The 24,237-nt window shown below is 32.9% G+C and overlaps 1 protein-coding gene across 8 annotated transcripts in view; it reads left to right on the forward strand.

Moving 5' to 3' along the window:
• The window catches only part of LOC120776200 (voltage-dependent calcium channel type A subunit alpha-1), a 119,605-nt gene that overhangs the window by 33,724 nt on the left and 61,644 nt on the right, over nucleotides 1–24,237 (forward strand). For 7 of the 8 annotated variants that reach the window (XM_040106832.1, XM_040106833.1, XM_040106826.1 and 4 more), the window contains 7 exons: nucleotides 2,189–2,304; nucleotides 2,712–2,771; nucleotides 2,866–2,970; nucleotides 10,132–10,329; nucleotides 10,482–10,995; nucleotides 16,234–16,569; nucleotides 18,880–19,443. In XM_040106832.1, coding sequence (XP_039962766.1) covers nucleotides 2,189–2,304; nucleotides 2,712–2,771; nucleotides 2,866–2,970; nucleotides 10,132–10,329; nucleotides 10,482–10,995; nucleotides 16,234–16,569; nucleotides 18,880–19,443 — 1,893 coding nt within the window. The remainder of the gene's footprint in view (nucleotides 1–2,188; nucleotides 2,305–2,711; nucleotides 2,772–2,865; nucleotides 2,971–10,131; nucleotides 10,330–10,481; nucleotides 10,996–16,233; nucleotides 16,570–18,879; nucleotides 19,444–24,237) is intronic. The other variant, XM_040106831.1, reaches the window with a different exon arrangement.

The raw sequence follows: 24,237 nt of genomic DNA on the forward strand, positions 1-24,237 counted from the left end.
TTTGGCATATTAATTAAGAACAGTCTTACCAACTTGGCAAAATAAATTGTTTTGAAATATTATTTACCGAATAATTTAATTACAATTTTCGGGTATTTTTTGGTCACAATGTATACCAAGTTTCATCAAGATTTCTCAATTTTTACTCAAGTTATCGCTTGCACAGACGTCTAGCTCATTTATAGATACATATCCCTTTATATAACTCGATTAGTTAGGTGGACAAAACTATTATACTCTGTAGCAACAACATGAGAGTATAAAATGTATAAGTATATTATTTTGTTGTAAAAACGTTGAAATTTTAGCGGATCTGGTCAAAACCGAATATCTTCTAAAATATGTAAACTAAAATCTTGGTATATTGAAGAATGGATCCGCATACTATATTTTCATCGAATTCAATTTGTCTCGCTGTTAACTGTTTTCACACGCAAATGACAAGTGAGCAGTGCCTAAAGACAGAAAGTATAGTAGTGGCGAATCGAAGGAAACTAATGTTTCTCAATTTCGGCTGCAATTACTCATATTTCATTCATTGTCATTATACATACATAGTTTTTGCTAGAAAACACGTAAAACGAACATTAACATACTTGTATTCCCACCCACTACACTTTCAATGGTTCACAACAACTTTTATTATTTAGCTATATATCTCCGTTTTCCAGAAAACATCTTTAAATGTGCGAAAACTAACCTAAATAGGACAGCACACAGCGATACACATCCGAAAGTTTCTTGTCGAAAACAATGACCCTTTTGATATTGAATTTCTTATACAGTAAATAAATTTTAAAGCTAAGATTTTTTTAGCATAATGCTTACAGAATTTAAGCAGTTAAACTTAATCTAACAGATGTTAAGACAACAGCCGATCGATATCTCCTGACATAGCTCCTATTACAATTCCAAAAAGTTTAAATATTAAAATTTTGAAAAAGCGATTTTGATGACGCTGTTACAATAAATACCTGTTTAAGGCTTACCAAATGTCTATAATTTCTGAACGTGACGTTTCAAGTCTGGTGCTATAGAAGATCATTCACTAAACCGGCATTCTCTGTTATAACCAGCTTTATTTCTTTTGGTTTTAGATATCTCGTCTTCGGGATTTATCTTATTAGGCGATGACCTCACTGAATTTTTGCACAGTCAACTTATTTTCTTATGTACATATGTATGTGCCTTTCTTGCTTGCTACAGCACGACTTCACATGGCGGTCATAGCGGAAGATCTGCAAGACTTATGCATTTCTCTAGTCATGTTCTCAGCTACCGCTTTGGCTCCTCGTTCACTTCTTGTTCCACTTGAAGGTTAAGATTTGACGTTAAATTCAAATTTCGGTGAATATTTGACTTGTGCCATGTCCGGATAACAGTACTTATGGCAAGACGTCGAATTGTTGGGTCATCCGCCGTACAGCCCTGACTTGACACCCAATGACTTCTTTTTATTCCCACACATCAAGAAAATAATACGTGGTCAACGATTTTCGTCGCCAGAAGATGCTGTTGAAGCAAAAACCATGTTTTGGAGGTGTCTCAATCGGAGTGGAAAAAGTGCTTCGAAAATTGGTTTGAGCGCATGCAAAAGTGTATAAATCTTGATGGAGAATATTTTGAAAAACAATAAAACCATTTTCGTTGATAAATATTCCTATTTTCATTATTAGGCCAGAAATATATATAGCAGCCCTCGTATAACCCTATTAGAAGTACTTTTGTTAAAATTTAAATTAGTTCATTATTTGGCGCATTAAATCGGCTGTGCGCTTCCAACGCTCCATTAACGGTGAATATTATTGTTTTCGACCAGAATATGCTACAAATATACACTGTTGATGAAAGTAAATAGAAAGCACATAACTCGCGATATTTAACTTACTCTTTACTAGATATTCAAAAGTTGCCATATTTCCATTTACATTCGATATAAATTGTGTCCATTGATTTCCCTTCGAAATTTCGTTTTTATCATTTGGTTTTTCTAAGTTGGTTCTGCTGTAATTATACAATAAAGTATGCGCAAAAGAATTTAATCATTTGCAGTCTACTTACAAGCATTTTCAAAATTTTACATGCATACATAAATATATTATTACAATTAAACAACTCGAAAAACTAACACTTGCAATTATATACCATTCCTGTATGTATATTGTTTTTGTGTAATTATTTTTTGTAGTGAATTCGCAAAAGAACGTGAAAAAGTAGAAAATAGACAAGAGTTTCTTAAACTTAGAAGACAACATCAGCTAGAAAGAGAATTGAACGGCTATGTTGAATGGATTTGTAAAGCTGGTATAGTATTGAGTTACACCTACATACTCGTATTTAACCTAAACACTTACGATTTGAGATATCGAAAACAATATAGCTACACATATGACACACTTTGCGCAGTTCAAACACATTGTAAAAAACCAATTTATACTTAACCAAACAGTATTTAACAAATTGAACATACACACATGCACACGTTATATACTTAAATAGAAACGGGTACCATGAACACCTCAAATAACTTTACTTTATGTGCTGCTATTAAATTACAAATACATAAGTATGTATGTACGAATATTTCAAATGTAGCTTAACATTGCCGTTGGTGCATACATATGTATATTTGTATTTTGAACAATTAATTATTGCAATATTTTCAATTAACATCCTTTTTTTCTTCGTACTAATGTTTCGCCTACTTGCAGAGGAAGTGATCTTAGCCGAAGAGCGTACAACTGAGGCGGAAAAAATGCACATAATGGAGGGTGAGTCGTTACAAAAAAGTAATATGTTCTTGTAATTCTTTCAAAAGCAACAAATGTCCCAAACATATGTACATAAACTGTTATTCGATTGCAGCACGGAGAAGAAATGCGGCGAAGCGTAAAAAACTGAAAAGCTTAGGCAAATCGAAGTCAACAGACACAGAGGAGGAGGACGGTGAAGAAGACTACGGGGACGATGGTACGTAATACTGAAATTTGACAAAGATTTTCGTAAACATATTACTCACAACGTTAACGCACGAAATTGCACAAAATTGTAAGCAGAAACGAAGAAATTTGGCATTTTTAACAAAATATTGAATATTGACACTGAAAAATGTTAGCCAAATATCTAATCAACTTAGAATTGCATGTTTCACAAACCATTATCAGTATGAAAACCTAAAATCACACACGAAATTCCGTTAGGGCCGATTTGAGCGCAAATGGCCGACATTGTTGTTGCTCCCCAGAGCACACAAAATTATTTCGACTCTTACACGAAACAGCACCATTACATCCGATATGTTTCGTTATAACAATGAAGCATTAATTGATTTATAATTTTGTTGTTGTTCGAGATCACATTGTGAACAATTTTTCTTTTCATCTCTATGTTTTTTGTCTTTCCTCTCTTGTGTTGTTTTATTACTTCAAAAAAAAAAAACCGCCTAAATACATGCGTATGTATGTGTGTACTTATAATACGGTACACGGCATTTATGTTTGCTCCACCATATATAAATATGTGTCAACAGAGGGTGGTGAAAAGGGCGATGAAGGTAAATCTATTGTTTCGTTCTGTTCAATCATTTAGTTTTGAGTCAGCGTTAATGTTTTTAATTGTGAAATATTTATTCCCAAATATTTGAATATTTTCGTACACTTTTCGTACTATTTTGTTTACTTTAATAATTGTATTATGTAATGTTAAGCTTTTCTGCGAAAATAACTTCTAAAGCGCTGAAATCTATTCTAGAATTAGCTAACTTGATAATATCCTTAGACTTAAAAACTTACATATGTATATAACTTAGTACATACATATATTACGATCCATATAAATAAATAGATACATCTTAACTAGCTCCTCATTTGATATTAATAAACGTTTTAGTTTAATATTCATCAATTTCTCATTTTATATGTTGTGCTTTAAGTCCAACGTCCAAGTAGAGCAGTCTGCAGTTTGTCATTAACATTGCAATTTGTGAATAAAGTATAGCATAGAAAGTTTAAAAATTCATGAATTTCAATATTATTGAAACTGACAGACAACGAAATCACAAGCTTATTGAATTTTTGAAGACAAATAAAGGCAGATAGTTTACGCGGAAAATAAGTCAGATGTGATCTTAGGCAGACAAATTCCTCTAGGCCAACTATTATAACTTCAGCGCTACTTTACTAAAAACTGATTATTTTAATGATACATTTTTCATTTAAAATTTTGAAATCTATCAAATTCGCCTGAAATTTTTAATGCCTTGGCCTTGTTTCATGAATAATTATATTATTGGTTTCGCTCATAATCGAAAGCACAAGAACTGTAGCAATTATAAATTGATCTTAGCTACTCTATTAAATCTTGAAATTTCCACATTTGCTTCGTAATGAGAATAAATAGTGTCTTTAACGCTAGAATATTAAATGAAACAAACAAATGTGGTAAGAACACGCTATTTATAAAATTTCAAACTTTGTGAATCCAGTTGGTTCATTTAATAGTTTATTTTCAATTCGGTTCGGATCGGATGTCTTTATGGAAAATTCAGTTCAACACATTTCCAATTCTCATAAAGTTGAAACATTTCGTAAATGCTCACAACTACTTCTGCTTGAATTAATGGCCACAATTCCAGCGATAAACACCAAAAACTAAACCCAACGTAATAGTTTTAAATATTTATTTAAATATGTAAATTTAGAATTTAGAATTTTTGGAGAAGATGTAGAGTTTTCGCTATACTTTTTATAATATTAGTAGTTAGTAAATTCATTTCTATCCATTACAACCAGCGTCTTGAGCATGAGTGTAAAGAGATTTGTAATGTCTGTCTGTAAATCTTCAAAATTAGTGAAGGTATAAGTTGTGTTTTTCCAAAAATCTAAGAATATAAGGGAGTATCGAATATTTTTGTGTGGTGCACGTACTTGAATTTGATGGACCGGTTTGTGTGGCAGTCCTATACTACAGTGATCCGTTCTGAACGATTTCCTCGGAGATTTTATCATTGCCTTAGACAATAATACGTTAGATATCTCAACAAATGAAAAAGCTTTCCATAAAAGCACTTGAAACCGATCATTGAGTTTCTATGGCAGCTGTAAATTACAGTAGTCCGATAACTCTTGTTTGGATCAAAATTGTATCATACTCGTAAAAAATAAAATATTCGTAAAAACCATGTATACGATAGGTGGCGCTAGAGTCGAGTTGTCTTAACTCCTTTTTACCACATATTCAGATATTCACATTGACAAAATTATAAAAATAGCTGCAAGCCACGAAAAGAATGTCACAACTGCGCGCAAACACTTCCGTTTCACGAAGCATTTATTGCAAACAATAACAATGAATTAATCAAGGAATACGAATATTTCGAAATTCGGTGATTTATTATGAAATTGATTATTGAGGTTCATTCCGTATATTTTGACCAGCTCTCATCGCACAAAATTCGGCTTATGACGAATATTTCGTACTAGTGCTCATGTATTTTAGTGTTAATCGCAGTTAATAATTAATATCTATAAGTATTTGCTCTACTATTTATTAGTTCTCATGTATTTATTGTATATGGAAGGCGTAGATAGAGATCCAATAGTTTCCAAATAAAATACACTATCTAAATGTCAGGTTTCTGTACATAGCGTCTTCGTTCTGTTTTTTGGCGATTTGCTTTGGTTTGTTTTGACAAATAATCTAATTTCTCATAAGGCAATGTATATGTATGTACATATGTAAATTTAATGTATTGTTAATAATTAATTTTCTTGAATTGTTTATGTATGTACAAATGTGTCATCCCTTCTAAATATAATATTAAGTACTAACCAACATTGGTTTGATAAATAGTTTTTAATGTTTTTTGAACGCCCTAATGATTCAGTAATTGAAAATACTGTTCTTTTAGAAATTTCGCTATCTTTTTATTATATAACTACTTTACGTTATTTCTTTCATTTATTTTACTTAACTATTAATTCGATATGCAAATAATAATTTGACATATAATTAATGCTGAAAATATATATTTTTTTAATTTCCTTATTTTTCTCAACAAAAATACAAAAAATCCATAATATTATTATGATCAAACGATGTGTAAGTAAAATGAAAATGAAATTTGTTTTTCTACACACGAATCAATACCAAATCTCCTCAGCCTATTTAAAACTCACCAGTCACCTAATCAAAAACTCGTATAATATGTAAACACCCAACTTCATTTAGTGCAAATTTATTTTCTTAAAGAAATGTAATGTTTATAAGTCACATTTTTAACAAGATTCCCATGCATAATAAATCATATATTATCAAATCATTATTCAACTGCACTAATAAATATTTTTCTATGGTGTAAGTGAGTGGGCAGAAAAGGTGAAATATTTTTTTTTCAATTTTGCATAACATTTCCACAGTTGTTGCATCCAAAAGTTAATGATTGAAGCCTCACTCTTTTTTTTAAAAAACACTACCGTTTTAATCAGTATTTCTGGACAAGTTGACACAATTTGAATATTTCGTCTTCTTTCTCTCAGAATTTTTAGTCATCGTCGATAGCGCAACGAAATATGTACATATATCGTGCATAGATGCACATCAAAGACTTTTTGGATTATAAGTCATTTAAATACAATAGGTTACTCACATTGAAGATGCAATGGATTCCTCTTGCTAGGAGCGTAAATAAAATCTTCATAAATGCTTGTTTAACGACAAATTCTGTACATGATTGATCTCTTCTGTACCTCAAGTTGGCATAATATGTGAAAACATCAAATTATAAATAGGTATTTCTGACTAACTATTGGATCGATTAGAAGTCTAAAGGTATATGAAAAGCTCATTATTATTTCAATTTAAGGATCTCTGCCACAAAGCGTAACTTTGTTTGGAATTTCTAAGAGACGATGTTTTATTTAAGTTGTTTTTTTGTGGAAATTTTCCCGAAAATAACTTCTTCATTCTAAGCAAAAACTCAGTGTAAATTAAATGCAACACCTTTAGCTAAGCAATAGTAATTTACATTTTCTACTTAATGAAATTTTTTCAAAACCATTTCATGCAAATGATGCACAGCTAGATTCCAAAGGTTCAAATCAATAAAATAATAAGGATTGAGAGCGGTTTAATCACAAGTTTACACATCTACTCTCATACAAACACTGGCACCAGTCTTGATTTAAGTTCAAGTTCATTTACTTTTTAACCCTTTCACATGTTTATTTTTATTTTAGCTATGCAAAAACACTATAGTATTCTCGTACAAATATTTAGCTGCTTTTAATGTAAGCTATTTGTCGTTTATCTAACTAGCTTGCAAGCGCTATGCAATTTCATAAACACACATAACCATTTAAGCAGTATTTTCGTAAGAAATTCCGAATAGGACTTTGGCTGTAGAGCTTCAAAAGAGTGATCAAGAATTCAAGTTTTCGCCCAATTTTACTTATGTTAGGCAAAATGGTACACTGTTATCAGTAAAACACGCTTTGTTATTTTTATTGAGATAACACACATGCTGGCGGATATATGCGGTATAAAATCATCTGGAAGTTCGAAAGCCATTGTATTAGGTATATTGCTGTTAAGGGTGCTATTGACCCGGCCAGCCCATTTTTGACAAACAGACTTACCATTATCAAGAATTATCGCTGAATTTCAAATATATAGTATCTCACACATTAACCGATAATTGCGGTAAAAAGTCAACTATGGGTACTGGGGTTCAAATATTCGGCACTTATGGTCTTGAACAGCTTTTTGACAATTGACCAAATCTAGTCAATTGTTGGTCACAACTTTATATATTCTAAAGACATTATTCGTGCAAAGTTTTATTCCGTTATATTAATTCCTTCTTGCTTTGTACACTGGAAAGTAAAGAATCAGATGGAATTTAAAATTTTGTTATATAAGAAGTAGGCATGGTTGTGGTCCGATTTCGTCCACTGTTACATAGGAATGCGAGAAGAATGTCACATACTAAATATGGTCGGACGGGACCCGATATATATATCGGGTGATTTTTTAAGAGCTTGATAACTTTTTTAAAAAAAAAAACGCATAAAATTTGCAAAATCTCATCGGTTCTTTATTTGAAACGTTAGATTGGTTCATGACATTTACTTTTTGAAGATAATTTCATTTAAATGTTGACCGCGGCTGCGTCTTAGGTGGTCCATTCGGAAAGTCAATTTTGGGCAGCTTTTTCGAGCATTTCGGCCGGAATAGCCCGAATTTCTTCGGAAATGTTGTCTTCCAAAGCTGGAATAGTTGCTGGCTTATTTCTGTAGACTTTAGACTTGACGTAGCCCCACAAAAATAGTCTAAAGTGCGTTAAATCGCACATGATCTTGGTGGCCAACTTACGGGTCCATTTCTTGAGATGAATTGTTCTCCGAAGTTTTCCCTCAAAATGGCCATAGAATCGCGAGCTGTATGGCATGTAGCGCCATCTTGTTGAAACCACATGTCAACCAAGTTCAGTTCTTCCATTTTTGGCAACAAAAAGTTTGTTAGCATCGAACGATAGCGATCGCCATTCACCGTAACGTTGCGTCCAACAGCATCTTTGAAAAAATACGGTCCAATGATTCCACCAGCGTACAAACCACACCAAACAGTGCATTTTTCGGGATGCATGGGCAGTTGGCCACCAAGATCATGCGATTTAACGCCTTTAGACTATTTTTTGTGGGGCTACGTCAAGTCTAAAGTCTACAGAAATAAGCCAGCAACTATTCCAGCTTTGGAAGACAACATTTCCGAAGAAATTCGGGCTATTCCGGCCGAAATGCTCGAAAAAGTTGCCCAAAATTGGACTTTCCGAATGGACCACCTAAGACGCAGCCGCGGTCAACATTTAAATGAAATTATCTTCAAAAAGTAAATGTCATGAACCAATCTAACGTTTCAAATAAAGAACCGATAAGATTTTGCAAATTTTATGCGTTTTTTTTTTTAAAAAAGTTATCAAGCTCTTAAAAAATCACCCGATAATTTCAACTAAAAGCGGGCCGGACTATAACACGGCTCCTAACAAACCTTCTCATACCATTTCGGGCGTAAAATTTTATGTCTCTGTCGTATTGAGTTATTGATTTATCGCACTTTTAGTAGCTTTTAAGAGTATTGTTATATGGGTTGGTTATTATAGCGTAAGTGGCTTAGAAGATATTTGCATTAAATCAATTATAAAGCGGCGTCAGGCAGACTTTTCAAAAACTTTTAGAACACAGCTGCAATCCACTGTGCTAAATGACAGCTCTTTATCTTAGTTTGGTGCTTTCTTATGCCTCTTTATAAGTTTTCACTTAATGGCAACTTGCTATCGTTCTCGGATTACGCCCATCTGCAACGTCTGCCGTCTTACGATGCCGAGAAACATGTGTACCAAGTTTCATAAAGTTATCGCGATTTTTACTCAAGCTACAGCTTGCTCAAATGGACGGACAGAAATACAGTCACCTGGATTTCAACTCTTCTCGTCATCCTGACAAATATATATATATCTATATAGCCAAAGACCCGTTAGGTGAACAAATTCCTTCATGTCCATTGAAATTCTTATAGCGCCTCATCGTAGCAACAAAAATATGACCAATTCAAAAATTCCAAAATACGATTAGGAAGCCCAAGCGACCGGGTATCGACTACGCTGTGATCGGTGTCCCTGTGAAGAATCTATTCAAAAAGATTCCTAGCTCGAGATTACATACAAATCTTTTAAAAAATTATAATACCATAAGACTATATAGTATGTAGAGCGTGACGCTCCTTCCATTGTTGTCTGGCAATAACTCTACTAAAATATTTTAGGCAAGCAGAAGCACTTATCAGAAATAAAGTTTCTCTTGTTAAGCTTCTCGAATGACTAGTTATAAACAAACATTTATAAATACGCATACATATATGAACACATAAATATGCAGATGCTTATGAATTTTTAACTTATTTTAAAGTACGATGTAAATTTTCGCTAAAAAGAAGTCATGATCCTACATTTTTATCTAAGTACATATATATTTACATGTAACCATTGCAATATTCATTCCCTTTCGATGTAATATGTGATTTGAACAATTCTAGGATTGCACTAATTCAAACTTTTTTCTGCAATCCCGACCACAGGATATCTAAAATCACGCCCTAAACCTCAAGGCAGCTGTACGGGCTTTTGGCGGGCTGAAAAGCGCTTCCGCTTCTGGATACGACACACTGTGAAAACACAATGGTTCTATTGGTTTGTCATCGTACTCGTATTCCTGAACACTATGTGCGTCGCAGTAGAGCACTATGATCAACCACAATTTTTAACAGATTTTTTATGTAAGTACTTGTAAATTGTCACATAGTTTCTGGTACAACGGTTGAGCGGTTAGACATTTTTAACATTATACGCCCGTCCTTTGGTATATTTACATATATTTAATTTTATAACATTACGTTGCAATTATTTAATATTTTCTCTCTAATTTTAGATTATGCTGAATATGTCTTTTTGGGTCTATTCATGTCGGAGATGTTCATCAAGATGTATGCGCTTGGACCGCGCACCTATTTCGAATCGTCGTTTAATCGATTCGATTGTGTCGTCATTAGTGGTTCGATATTCGAAGTTATATGGTCCGAAGTGAAAAGCGGTTCATTCGGTTTATCCGTATTGCGAGCGCTACGTTTACTTCGTATCTTCAAAGTGACCAAATATTGGTCATCCTTGCGAAATCTTGTGATTTCGTTGTTGAACTCGATGAGATCCATCATTTCACTGTTGTTCCTGCTCTTCTTATTCATTCTAATATTTGCACTACTTGGCATGCAATTGTTTGGCGGGCAATTTAGTTTTAAAAGCGGTACCCCCGAAACAAATTTCAACACATTCCCCATAGCCTTACTTACAGTCTTTCAAATTCTAACCGGTGAAGATTGGAATGAAGTCATGTATCAGGGAATTAAATCACAAGGTGGCTATAAGAAAGGAATGATTTATTCTGTGTAAGTTGATCCAGCAGACGAATAGTCATAAAACATCGTACATACTCGTACATTAGTTACGTTTTCTGCATTTTTCGTTTTAACCAAATTCAAATTTTATCTAGAATTGCTGGCTATTTTAATCCTTTAGCTTACTGCTGAAGATTACGCGTTTGCAGAAGAGAAAATTTTCAGTTATCATTCATATATTCGTTCTATATGTATCTATATGTTTTAATATTTATTTGCATTCATATCTTAGCCCGTCTGTATATGACTATAAGCTATCCAATTAATTTCGATTTTGATCTAAGCTCACTGCAAATTTTGTAAATTATTTTTCACCTGTGTCTATTTTGAGAACATTTTTTGTATTTAGCCAAACTTAAGTAACCTATAGCTTTTCTGATCAGCAATTTTAAACTCTAAAGGAATAGAATCTTAGAAAATTTATTTCAATTGCGTTATCCAATGGATTGAAATATTCCGCATTTCCCGGTAGGTGTTAGTTCAGGCTCCCAAATACACACAAATACACAAAAGTATTCACTAATACTTCATTGTATTACTAAATATTAGTTTACAAGGAAGTGTTAGTCAATACCGAATGAAATGATATTTATCAATACGGTGGGATATCGAGCTTTCAAAATTATTATTGCTTCGCAAAACGAAAAACTATACCGACTAAAAAAGAACTAAGTCCAATAATAATATCCGAGAAATGGCTCAGGTAAAACGTTACTATATTTATATCAGATATCAATCATTCTCTGAGGAAAACTATATCTCGTGCTTAAGAGAAAGTAAAGGGAATTTGTGATTGCACCTGTGTTGTGAGCACTCACTGTTGTCGCCCGTTATTGAACGTCGAACCATTAATGTGTACAATCACTATAAGCTGAACGAAAGCTTTAAAAGATCGGCAATAATCACCTGTGTATGTATATTGCGTTGAATTTTCGAAAGTTTGTACAACATAGCAATTCTCAAAACTGCTATGTTTGTAGAAACATTCACGAAATTCGCCCCTCAAAGGAAAAAATTCGAAAAATTACAAATAATTTAACTAGAAGTAGATTTAATGGCACTTTTTTAATTTCTTAGAAGAAAAAACTGTAATTAGAGTTGAAAAAAACTGGAAATAAGAGGCTATTTTACTTTTACATTGATTATAATTGCAGAGTTCGTAAAAGCATGCTCAAAACGGACTTATTAAAACACCATTTGTATAATTTTATGTCTTACTACAAGTACTATATATCAACGCGGTACCACCAATGAATTGTAGACAGTAGAATCCTTGTCCCGCTGTGCCCAAACCATCTATAAATGGCTTATACAATTTTTTTTAATATCAAAATTAGTATTCTTTTAAGAGTATTCAATTACTACACTCAATACTAGTATACATTAAAACCATAGTTAAAAAAATACCCTGAGAAATATCCAACATGGACATAACTGATTTTTATTTTTGGAAATAATTTCCTTTCATTTGATACGCTAAGTATTTCATGTATCAGCTGAAGTAATTTATACAATATCTAATTTTTATTCACATCCAAAATTGTAGGTATAATGCAGTAGTTCGTTCGCGAAAAAGGCAATCAGAGTCAACTCTACCGTAGAGAAATAACATTTCTCACACTGTTGCCCTTTCCACTGGCAATCAATTCATTATATAAAATTTTGTAGATCCACGAATACTGCTTTATACTAGAAACGGCAACAGCATCCTTTAGACGACTTTAGGGCTTCATCAAATTTAGATGGCGACAATATTAATATCCGGTCAAGAGAATGTTCGCACATTTGAAGTAAAAGCTCAAGCTTGTAATTGTGATTGATGTTGAGTATGCTATTACGACTCAAGTTAATATATGTTTGCTAAGCCTATTAAAACAATTCCTTTGCACCATTTAAAATTACTCACTAAAACATATCACAATAGTAACGCTTTCTCATAACAATAAGCTATGCATAAGGCAATTGCTTCCCTTCAGTTGCTTTTGACATTTTAGTTGCACAGATTTATCAATGCTCTTTGAAGTAATAAATATTTGTATACAATATTTATGTCTAAAGCAGTTTACACATACATATATTTTTTATTAAAAATATTAAACGAAAATGCTCGAAAAGTTAGCTTTCACACAATTCTAATTCATAGCTAGAGATGATGCAAATAAGGTACAAGTGGACTGTGGTCGTTGCATCTCTTAATATCTGACCATATAAGTATTTCTTGTTGTGTATTATAAGTAGTTTGAATATTTGTTTTCCTGCTCATATAAGTTTTAATATTTATTACTACTAGGTAGACTAAAGCGTTAGTATTACTTATTTATGGGTCATTCGATCCAGAACCATGAAGAAACATTATAAATGCAAATTTTGGATGGATTGACAAATATGTATTTTTATATAATATTTAGACACTATTTTGAAAAATAATTGTGAAAAGTCTTTACAGCTGTCAGATAATTGGTTTGTAAGATATAGCAATATAAGCAACCCAAGTTTCAGTGTTGAACTAAATACAAAGAAATTTCGTATTCTAGTGAAACACTATGTTTGGTGCGAAAACACTTACCATACAAAACATGGATCAGGCTCTGTGTGAACCACCTTTTGCCGAGGGGTTTGCTAAATTCCATACTGCGCATCGAGATAAAGACGGAAACAAAAGATCCACAAAGTTGCATTGTGACAAAAAAGTACACGGAAATTTAAAATAAAAAGCAAAATATTTAATTATTCATCAATATTGATTTTGATGCCTTCAAAATAATCCCCACCATACGCCATGCCAACGATTTTTCCAGTCTTCGAATTACTTTTAATTAGAACTTTTGGGATTGCCTTTAGCGGCTTTTGTTTTATCTCTTCGATTGACTAAACATGGGTTCTACTGAGCGGCAATTTTAGTTTAAAGAACAAGAAAAAATCACACAGACCCAAAACTGGTGAATACGGTAATTGATCGATGGTATTCATTACGTTTTTAGCTTTAAATTCGGTCACAATCGTGGCCCGATGCGATGTATCATCGTGTAAAATCCATGAATTGTCCTTTCACAATTCCGGCCGTTTTCGACAAATGTTCTCACGCAAACGCCTCAATACGGCCAAATAAGACGCCTTAGTAACCGTCTTACACTCTGGAATATATTCATGATGCAGCAATGCACTTGTTTGTATGTCAAACTCATAAACCCATGTCTCATCGCCCTGTATTATGCTCTCCATGATTGTGAGATCGGAACTGGCACGATCAAGCATGACCAAAGAGACTCGGTACTCTTTTTGAAAAAAATTCAGCTTTATCGAGACGAGAACAGACTCGCGAGAGATGTAGAGCTCTCTTGCCATCTCTTTTACACTTAACTGACGATTTTCAAGTAACATATCCTGCACTTTTTTAATATATTCATCAGTTGAAGGGGTCTAAGGTTCTCCAGAACGGGGCATGTCTTCAATAATGTCTCGCGAGTCTTTTAAGGCTAAAATCAGAACAGTGTGGTTAATCGAGTTAGGTTAAACTCTAAAAGACTCAATTGTCAATATTCTATACCAGACTAGATGTAGGTTGCTTTCGGTGTGAAAGCTGCAGTTATAAACTAGTTTAGCTTTTCCAACTTCAGTTAGATATTTAGACATTTGTAGCTAAGAATTAGGTAAAAATGACAATCGATCGGCCATTGGCTTTGAAGAACTAAAGCGAAGGCCTTCGCCTACTCGATTACATTGGAAATTTATATAAGTTACCCTTAGAAGTGTGACTAATTTCAGAATTGTGTGAACGCTGACATATTTTACTTGCATATTACACACATATATAATAACATTAATTAACACGATTCTACAAAAATTTTACAATAACAATATGATGTGATTAAAAATTTTATTTACAAACTTCGAACAATATGCCGAGTTATTGTAACTTCAACTATGTTAAATATGTAAAAAAAATAAAATTATTTAGAAACACTTAAAGTGTCAGGAAGATTTGTGAAAAAAATATATTTTCATCTGAGTGCATTGCACATTCATTAAATTATAGTACTGCTATCAAATGAAATTATATGAGGGATTGTAATCGAGTTCCTACGAAAGCTCAAAGTAAGCACTTTGTATGTAATTTCCATATGCGCTTTAAATAATCTTTGTTTTTATATTTTTTAAGCGTGCTAGCACAAGTGAAGCTTTGCTTGCTTTACATTAGTAAGCTTTCTTTCTCCAACATCCAACTTCATATTTGTTTATTACTTAGCAAAGTGTAAAAATTTGTATGGCTTGTACGACTATGTCTATGTCTATTGTAAAAACTAACTTAAGCAACTAACAAAAGAGTTCGAAGAAAACGTATACAGTGATGTAAAGAACAGGAGTTTTGGCGTGTTTAACGTTAACGAACAAAGGAGAGTACTCAGTGTCACATATTTACCATATGATATGAGCCGAGATTTGGGCAGCAGCAAACACGATTTTAAATAGTTAACTTGAAGCATTGAATGCTATAATGTAAATGAAAAAAAAAAATCGATAAACACCAGTCTTGAAATCAAAATTCGAACAGCTTGAGCAGAGAAAGTGCAGTCTTATTGCTGTGGTCTCTTGGAGTGCCTTTGACGTCATAAACAAAGGAAGCTAAAAGCTTTTTCTACAACTGCTTTGAATGTTTGACAGTTCATTTCGTTTACGACGTAGGGCAAACAATTCTTGATACAATTTACAAAATTTTAACTTTGAAACGTTTATTGTAGCATTCAATTTTGCTCCTGCACCAATAATATACGGCATCATACCTATGTAATAGTTTTCTCGTAATATTTATCATGCATTTAAAAAGTTTACTCCAAATACATTACATTAATGACACCTTAGCCCATTAAACTATTCATGAACTTTTTACTCTTTTACTTTTACTCAACCCTCTGCACATTGACAATACAACACACTTTAAGAGCCTCTTGGTTAGTTATTAAAATAATGAATACTTAATTAACTGTAAATAGTTTAAAAAACATATTCACAGATACATATGTATATTATTAATAGTATATATATTACTTATAAAATATTTAATAACTACCACAATTTCCACATTTTATGAGCTCAACTATTTTTTCTACGCTTTTTAAGCTGACTTGTACTTTACTGTACGCGACATTTTTTAAAATCGACACATTTGTAAAAGTAAAAATTGTGTCCAAATTGCATTTTAAATGATATATTCTTTCTGAATCGCTGCAGATACTTTATCGTTTTGGTACTCTTCGGTAATTATACACTGTTAAACGTATTCTTGGCTATCGCTGTCGATAATTTAGCGAATGCCCAAGAATTGACAGCTGCCGAAGAGGAGCAAGTCGAGGAAGATAAGGAGAAGCAATTGCAGGAGCTTGAAAAGGAGATGGAGGCGCTGCAAGCAGACGGCGTTCACGTAGAGAACGGTGACGGCGCATCCATACCGAATAAGGCAAAGAGTAAAAAGAAAGAAGAGGAAAAGAAGGAGGAAGAAGAAGTGACGGAGGGTCCAAAACCAATGTTGCCATACTCATCTATGTTTATACTATCACCAACGAACCCGTAATTAATTGTTTTAGTTAAATGTTTGTGTGCAAGTGAATGCGTGAGTTTCGAGTGTTTAAATGCTGGGCGGGTAGGCACATCACGCCCATGGAAATAGTGTTTGTAAGGGGGTATTGTTAATGTTTTCCGGAGACGGCCGCAGTGTGCTGTATTCGGTCTCACATTTCTTAAATTAATGATAGTTATAAGTGTGTTTAAGTTACTTTTATCCGAAGTTATATTTTATAAGACAATTTGCTTATTATTTTTTACGAAGTATTTCTAATACTTTATATTATATATACAAACCTAAGTATAGTTTAGTTTATTCAAAGTCTTTCTTTTATTTGAGTTTTATTTAAGCTATATTGTCTGAAAACCATTATTATTAAGAACAAAGCTATTGATAGCTTCTCCTGGCTCCAGGAAATGAGTTTTCACTCAAGTTGTTCAAATCTTTAAATATTTATAATAAAAATCATTGATATTACATAGCTTAGATTATGTTAATGTGGTAGGTCAATGTGCCACGCATAGACCACTTTTGGTTCTTTGCGATACCAGATGGAGTTCAGTTACTAGGTCCACGAGCAGTAGTATCCTTTAGGACACCGCGATTGGCGCGTTTTCAACAAACTCTGTGACCTCAATATCAATACCGTGGGGACCTCTGCTGCTTACAGCGTACACTTGCCAATGCGAGAAAAGTGCACAAGAGTTGGTCCATTATTTCTCTGGTATCATTTCCTGCAGTCCTTTCGATCTGTCAGCCCCATTTTGAGGGCGTGTGTCGCCACCTGACAGTGACCAGTTAGTATTTCCAACATATTTCTTCAGTCTATTACATCGGGTGGTGAATTTTTAGTATTTCCGATTTACTTTTGCGTATGACCGCAGTTTTGCACCCAGGTAGTTCGTCCCATCGGGTTTTGATTTTCTTTACCAAGCTTCTCACCAGTTCGTCGTATAGACAATGCATGAGTTTTCCAATGTTGTTCAAGTTTTAGGTTGTTACCCGTGTACTATTCTTGGCAATTCGTCCGCTATTTCATTGCCCTCGTTGTCTTTGTGGTCTGACACCCAGTAGAAGTGAAGTTGCTTGATTCTGGCAACACTTGCCACTGATGCCCTGTTTCCCAAGACTGGTCGATATGCGATACGAGGTTACTGCTTGGCTGTCTACGTAGATGTTGGCATTGATATTAAAGATATCTAAAAATACTCGAACGACTTTACAGCTCTCGCATACTAACCGCTCTCACACGAGTGACTCATCCGAACTCTGGGCGGATCGTTCAAAAGTTTCCTAGTTGCCAGCTTTCTGATACCCTACAGTCCTTTTTTCTAAATTTTTCTCAACATCTAATCTTATGAAAATATGCCTTGATATAGCTCGAAGTAGTCGTTTAGAAAAGCTCTTGTTGTGTTGCACTTTTTGTTTCTACCAACTGAAAAATAGAAACAAATAAAGCGATACGAAACAATACCGTAAATTCGGATAAATTTAAAATGAAAGCGGATAATAAAAATGTTTTTCAGAATACCTCTTTTATAAATGAATTTTTAGTTAAAAAAAAAAATATATATATATAAATATTTAAATTTTATGCTCTTAGCTATAAATATTAAAAAAAATATGCTATATAATAGACATACGTAAAAGGTAATAGAGATATTAAGAAAACAATAATACATAACACTACAATTAGCATTAAAATTAATTAATTAAATGTATGTTATTCTCTACTCTTTTGCAATATTTAACACTTATGTGCCTATATACATATATGTCCACATTTATAACTGACTAAAAAATATTGACTCATGAATTTTTTCTCTTACATTTGTTCTTTTATCGTTTCATTAAATTACACAAACTTTTTGATTTTGATTTTGGGTTATCAAACGCCATCATTTGCATTGCGAATCGCTTACATCACATCAATCACCACCATCCATCCATATGCTCAACAAACAAATTCACCAACAAACGCTGAAAATATATCACCAATACCAAAACCAACCAAATACCTCACTGCACTTCCCTAACGCTGCGCACCGCAAACAAAAAATTTAACGCAAATTCGGAAACTGCACAAAATGCATCAAAATCTTGAAAATGTGGATTCAACAAAATTATGCAAACCGATATAAAATGATTTGATCAAAATTAAACAAACAACTAATGAACTGTTGACCTACAAATGAACAAAAAAAAAAAAAAACATAAAAACCCGAAAAAAAACAAAAAAATCGCAACAAAAAACATACATGAAACCGAAAACATTTCGAAAATGGATATGAATTTTGGAAAATTGCGCCAATCAGTATACGCCGCGGCGCACATTGGGTTGTTAATTTGCGATATTTTGATTTTTTCATAATGATCGTCATCTCATTGTCATCGATAGCGTTAGCAGCCGAAGATCCTGTTCGTGAGCATTCGTCACGAAACGAAATCTTAAATTATTTCGATTATGCATTTACCGGCGTATTCACAATAGAAATGTTACTAAAAATTGTAGATTTAGGCGTTATATTACATCCAGGCAGCTATTTAAGAGAATTCTGGAATATTATGGATGCTGTGGTCGTTGTATGCGCTGCTGTTAGTTTCGGTTTCGATATGAGCGGTAGCAGCGCTGGACAAAATTTATCAACCATCAAATCGTTGCGCGTACTGCGCGTCCTGCGACCATTGAAAACCATCAAGCGTGTACCAAAATTGAAAGCCGTCTTCGACTGCGTAGTGAATTCATTGAAAAATGTTGTTAACATTCTAATCGTGTACATATTATTTCAATTTATATTTTCCGTAATTGGTGTACAATTGTTCAATGGGAAATTTTTTTATTGTACGGACGAAAGTAAACATTCTTCCGAAGAGTGCCAGTAAGTAAAACAAACTCAATATTATTTTTCAATTTTATTCTTTTTGTTTTTCTAATTTTCTTTTAAATTTTAGTTAAAAACTTCACTTCACTTTCTTTATTTACTGAACAACTTATCTGTTTTCTTATAATATTTAGACGTTCATATTATTTAAGTATAGTGTTACAGTCTCTGTAGATTCCATTAGTAATGTGCGTACAATTGTTCTTAATGTTTCCGCATACTTAAAGAGAATTATACTAGTCATACATTTTAGTACAATACAAATACATATGTACATATATGTTTTCTGTAATATTTCAACAACCAGCCATACTGACATGAATATACAAATATACATATATTTAAATGTTGACCTACACAAAGTTATACTCGTGCATATGCCCTTTTCAATGATATATTTTTCCCTATATATATTTTAGAGAATATATTAAATAGAACTGTATATTTAGTTGCCAGCCTTTTCTATTAATCCTCTATTGTTTTCAGTCTATGAATTGAATATGTATGTAGTTTTCATGTTTTCATTTAACAAACAGCTAGAAGCATCCAGTCAGTGAAATTATCGTAGAAACTTATTTAGCACTGTTTTTTGGATACGAGCTATTTATCATAAAATTGATATGAAATACATAAGTATGTATATCTCATGCGTTACTGCATAACGCATCGCTGGATAATTCTATAACTAACTGTAAACAGTTGTGTTAAATTTTTACTGGCATCGAAATATTCAATTTGGTTTTCAAAAACTACATTTTACTTTTCTTACGTTGCTAATACCCTTACTGGAATTTTATATACCTTATACAATATCTTCTTTATATGCATATATCTTGGTATTAATTTTAATGAGTTTCGAAGATTGTTTAAACGTTGTAATTGCTAAATATATCGTTAGAACTACTATCTAGTGCTCACCAACGAATGATACAATCTTCATCATAATTTGAAAGTAATTGTTATGGAATTTTCGAAAGAATCGTATTGCATTGACTCAGTCCAAAAAGCCAGAAAAATATATATAAATGTAAATTTTAAAAGATCGGCTTTATTGGTATGCTGCTGAAAAACTCATAAAACCGATATTTTCTTTAAAAGTTCTTAACTTCTTACAGGGGCAGCTAAGGTAGAGCTGTATAGTAAAGTAAAGTTACCATGTCGAAATCTTCTCAGTTCCACCCAACTATGGTATATGAACATGAGAACTATTAAATTACGTACTAGGTAGATATGCATGCGGAAAATGATCTATTACTAAACTCTTAAACTATATCTGTAAATATTCGTTACAATTCTTCCTCTTCTTTAATGACCTTTAATATAGCCGAGTTAACAACACCGCGAAGGCTGTTGTTTCCTTTTCATTGGTAGTGTTTTTTACGTGGCGGGTCCCAAACCCAGCGCACAACCCTGGGAAGAGATGGTTCGCCTTCCCACTTTAGTTCGCTTGCAAACTGATGTTTTTTGGCTTCCCAAAGTATACTTAGTCTAAGACTTCAAGTCTTATATAAAATATGTAAAATAATCGTTTCTGGCCGCTCCCAAGTGAATGGCAATCAGAGAACTTTCCTCACTTGCGTGAACTTCTACATATGACTCCATCCTCCAACCATCCATCACTGCAATTACAAATGCTAATTCTTCGCGCACGGTATATGTAATAGAGTTTTTAACACATTCTTTATATATTTTTGGAAAATAGTAATAATAATATAATATATATATAATATTTTGAATAATTGAATGATGTTATTTGCGCTGTCCTAAAAAAACGAGTTGCCTAATAGCTTGTGAAATTGGATTGAATCAATGCAATGCTACTTTCTTATGCCTTACTTGATACCTTCCCTACTCAAACGTTCTTGTGACCTTCACATATGTATATATATTTAGAAAAAAGAAGCCCAAAACGGGAACTAAGTACGCAGTTATCAATACTTTATTATAAAATATTACGAGAACTCATATTATCCTTAAACGAGGTAAAAACAAAATGTAAGTCCTCAAGTAAATTCACTAAAAAGTGATCACCAAGGCAGACTTGTCAGATATTTAGTATAGGCCATAGCTTCAAAATAGATACCGAACCATAAAACATGGAGAAATGACATACATGCACTAGGGAACACTGTACAAAACCAATACAAGCATACAATAGAGCATTACATTGCCAAAAGGTGCAATAACTGTTAAAATTTCCCACATTATACCGGAGTAAGGAGTGAAGGAGAACGCCGAGAGAAGAGCCAATCTTTGTGACCACGTTTGTCGCGAAGCAAACAATTTTGGCACTTTTATGTTTCCCCTGCATTCACTTAATCCAGTATCGATATTCTTTTAATATAACTTTTAATACATTTTTTATAATCAAGCGTGCACAGATTAAACAGAATGTAAGAGTAGCATTTTAAAGTTTCCCGCCTTGTTTGTTTGTTTGATTGTCAGCCTACCACGAGCGTAGCACAATCACAGAAGCAAAGAAGTGCAAAAGCCGAAATCAAAGAGACAAAGCAGAAGATCAAATCAAATAAAAACGAGAGGATATTGAAAAGAAATACGAAACCAAGGGGCTACCCCAGCAGAAGTTGTTTCAATAACTACTCATAAATGTTTACCAGACCCCACGCGATTCGAATCAAGCAAAATTCAAAACTAAAGTCGAAGATTGCGTCATACATAAATATTTAATACATACATAATTGCATATATTTTTACTTATAACCGAATGTGTAACTTTTAATTATTTTTTTTTTTTTGCATTTTGTTATGGAAAAAGGTGTAATTGAAAGAAAACTTAAAACAGACAGGAAACGATGAAACGAAAGCAGATGGAAAAGTGCAAAAATTCATTTTATTAAATTGGTCAACTCAACTTTTAACCAAAGAGTCCATATTACTGCCAGAAGATTTCTTAATAAGCTTTAATGTTATTGTTTTTATAGCACGCGCTTAACAAGAACTCACAGCCAAGCAAACTAAACATACACTCGAACACGCCTACACTTCCAATACAGCGAACACATGTTTGCAATAAACCAATAAGCTAATGAACAAAAAAAAGATCAGGGCTTGACTCTAGACTTAAATTAAATGCGAGGATTTTAGTCTAATTTCTCAAAGAATTTTCTTATAATTCGTGTGAATTATGCACCCACTCACTAATAAAGCATTGATAAACGTACAGGATTCAGTTGACAAAACTGAGAAAAAATAATACTAATAGCAAAGAAAATATTAACTGAAGCCCAAAAGCTTTTAGTGTTCGTAGTCCTACGCAGTAGTCAGTTCATTTCAGTTGAGTTCACGTTCAATTTGGAAAAAACGTATCCCTTTTAATTGACATATTTTGGACACACTTATTTTTTAAATTTCTGATTCGTGTGTTCCTCAATTGTTCCCATACATACACACACCGTTCCCGTATTTTACATTAATTTTGTGTTATTGTTGTTAATCTTACATACACTCACTCAAATGTAAAACACAAAGAATTTTCATATCTTGTTGTTTTAACTGTTTGCCTTCGTGTGCAATGAACTTACAAACGAAAAGTATATTTTTACGTTTCTACGTCTGTGTGTGTTTGTAGCCGCCAATGCCGCTCCACCACAACAGTATAAACAGCTTGAATATCATTATGTAGTTCAAAGAATCTCGAAAGCTTTTTATAACAAATATACTTTTCACATATTTAATAGAGTTATTCGAAAAGCTAAAATTTTTTAAATATATTTAAAATAGGGAAATTTCCATTAACTCGTCTCAATTGTAAATAATTTCCAAATGTTTATAAAAATAAATAGCTTTTTAACGTTTTTGTTTTTCGATTTTTTTTCTTATTTTTAGAAGGTTAGGAAGCTAGTATATCTGAGAGATAGTAATATTTGTAAATACTCGTACATAGAAACTTTTTTCTATCTAGAAATTACCTTCCTTTATGTGTAGGTTGGAAGCCTTTTATGTTGAGTACACTTGTAAATAATGTTATGTACAGTGGAGCAAACATTTTTGTAAGTTCTGTTTTCGTATATTTCTAACAAATTAGGTGTAGAACAGGGCGATCTGAAAGTTTGCACATGTCCGTTCCTACCCATTTGTCGGAACTACTATAGCAACTATAGCTGCCGCTGATCAATCAAAATCAAGTCCTTGTGTGGTAAATTTTTTTTCATGGCATATATTTGTCAGAATCAGTTATCCATGGCAATGCTACAAAATTCGAACATATTGCTCAGAGCGGACTACTATACATATGTATAGCTTGCTATACAAACTGCTCAATCAAATAAGAGCTTGCATGGAAAATTTGTTTCTTCGACAAGATTCGCATCAGATTTCCATGCAAGGCAATATTGTTCAAATTGGACCACTATAGCAAATATGTAGCTGTCATTCAAAATTACCAATAAATACTCAAGGCAGAGATATTTTCTTAAAACCACTTATTAAGTAAGCTTAATTCGATTTGAAAAAGTGAAACTTTCTCCGTTGAATGCAAACTGTTATATTGCTTATTCAAATCTTTAGCTCATTCAAGGGCCTTTAGTACAATATTATTTGAAAGATTTTCTCACCATCTTAAACTCTTCTTATTGAGTTTCCATAGTTACAAAAGAATAAACAGTTCATGCAGAGTTTATAATGAATTTCTTACATAATCATAATTAGGTTTGAACAATTATTGAGTTTGGTGAAGTAAATAAAATTGTATATTAAAATTTTCCTATTTTGAAAGATATTTGAAAGCTCTTCACATATAAATATTAACGAGCAATAGGGAGGTGGGCTTCT

This window comes from Bactrocera tryoni, chromosome 4, assembly GCF_016617805.1.
Source record: "Bactrocera tryoni isolate S06 chromosome 4, CSIRO_BtryS06_freeze2, whole genome shotgun sequence".
NCBI lineage: Eukaryota > Metazoa > Arthropoda > Insecta > Diptera > Tephritidae > Bactrocera > Bactrocera tryoni.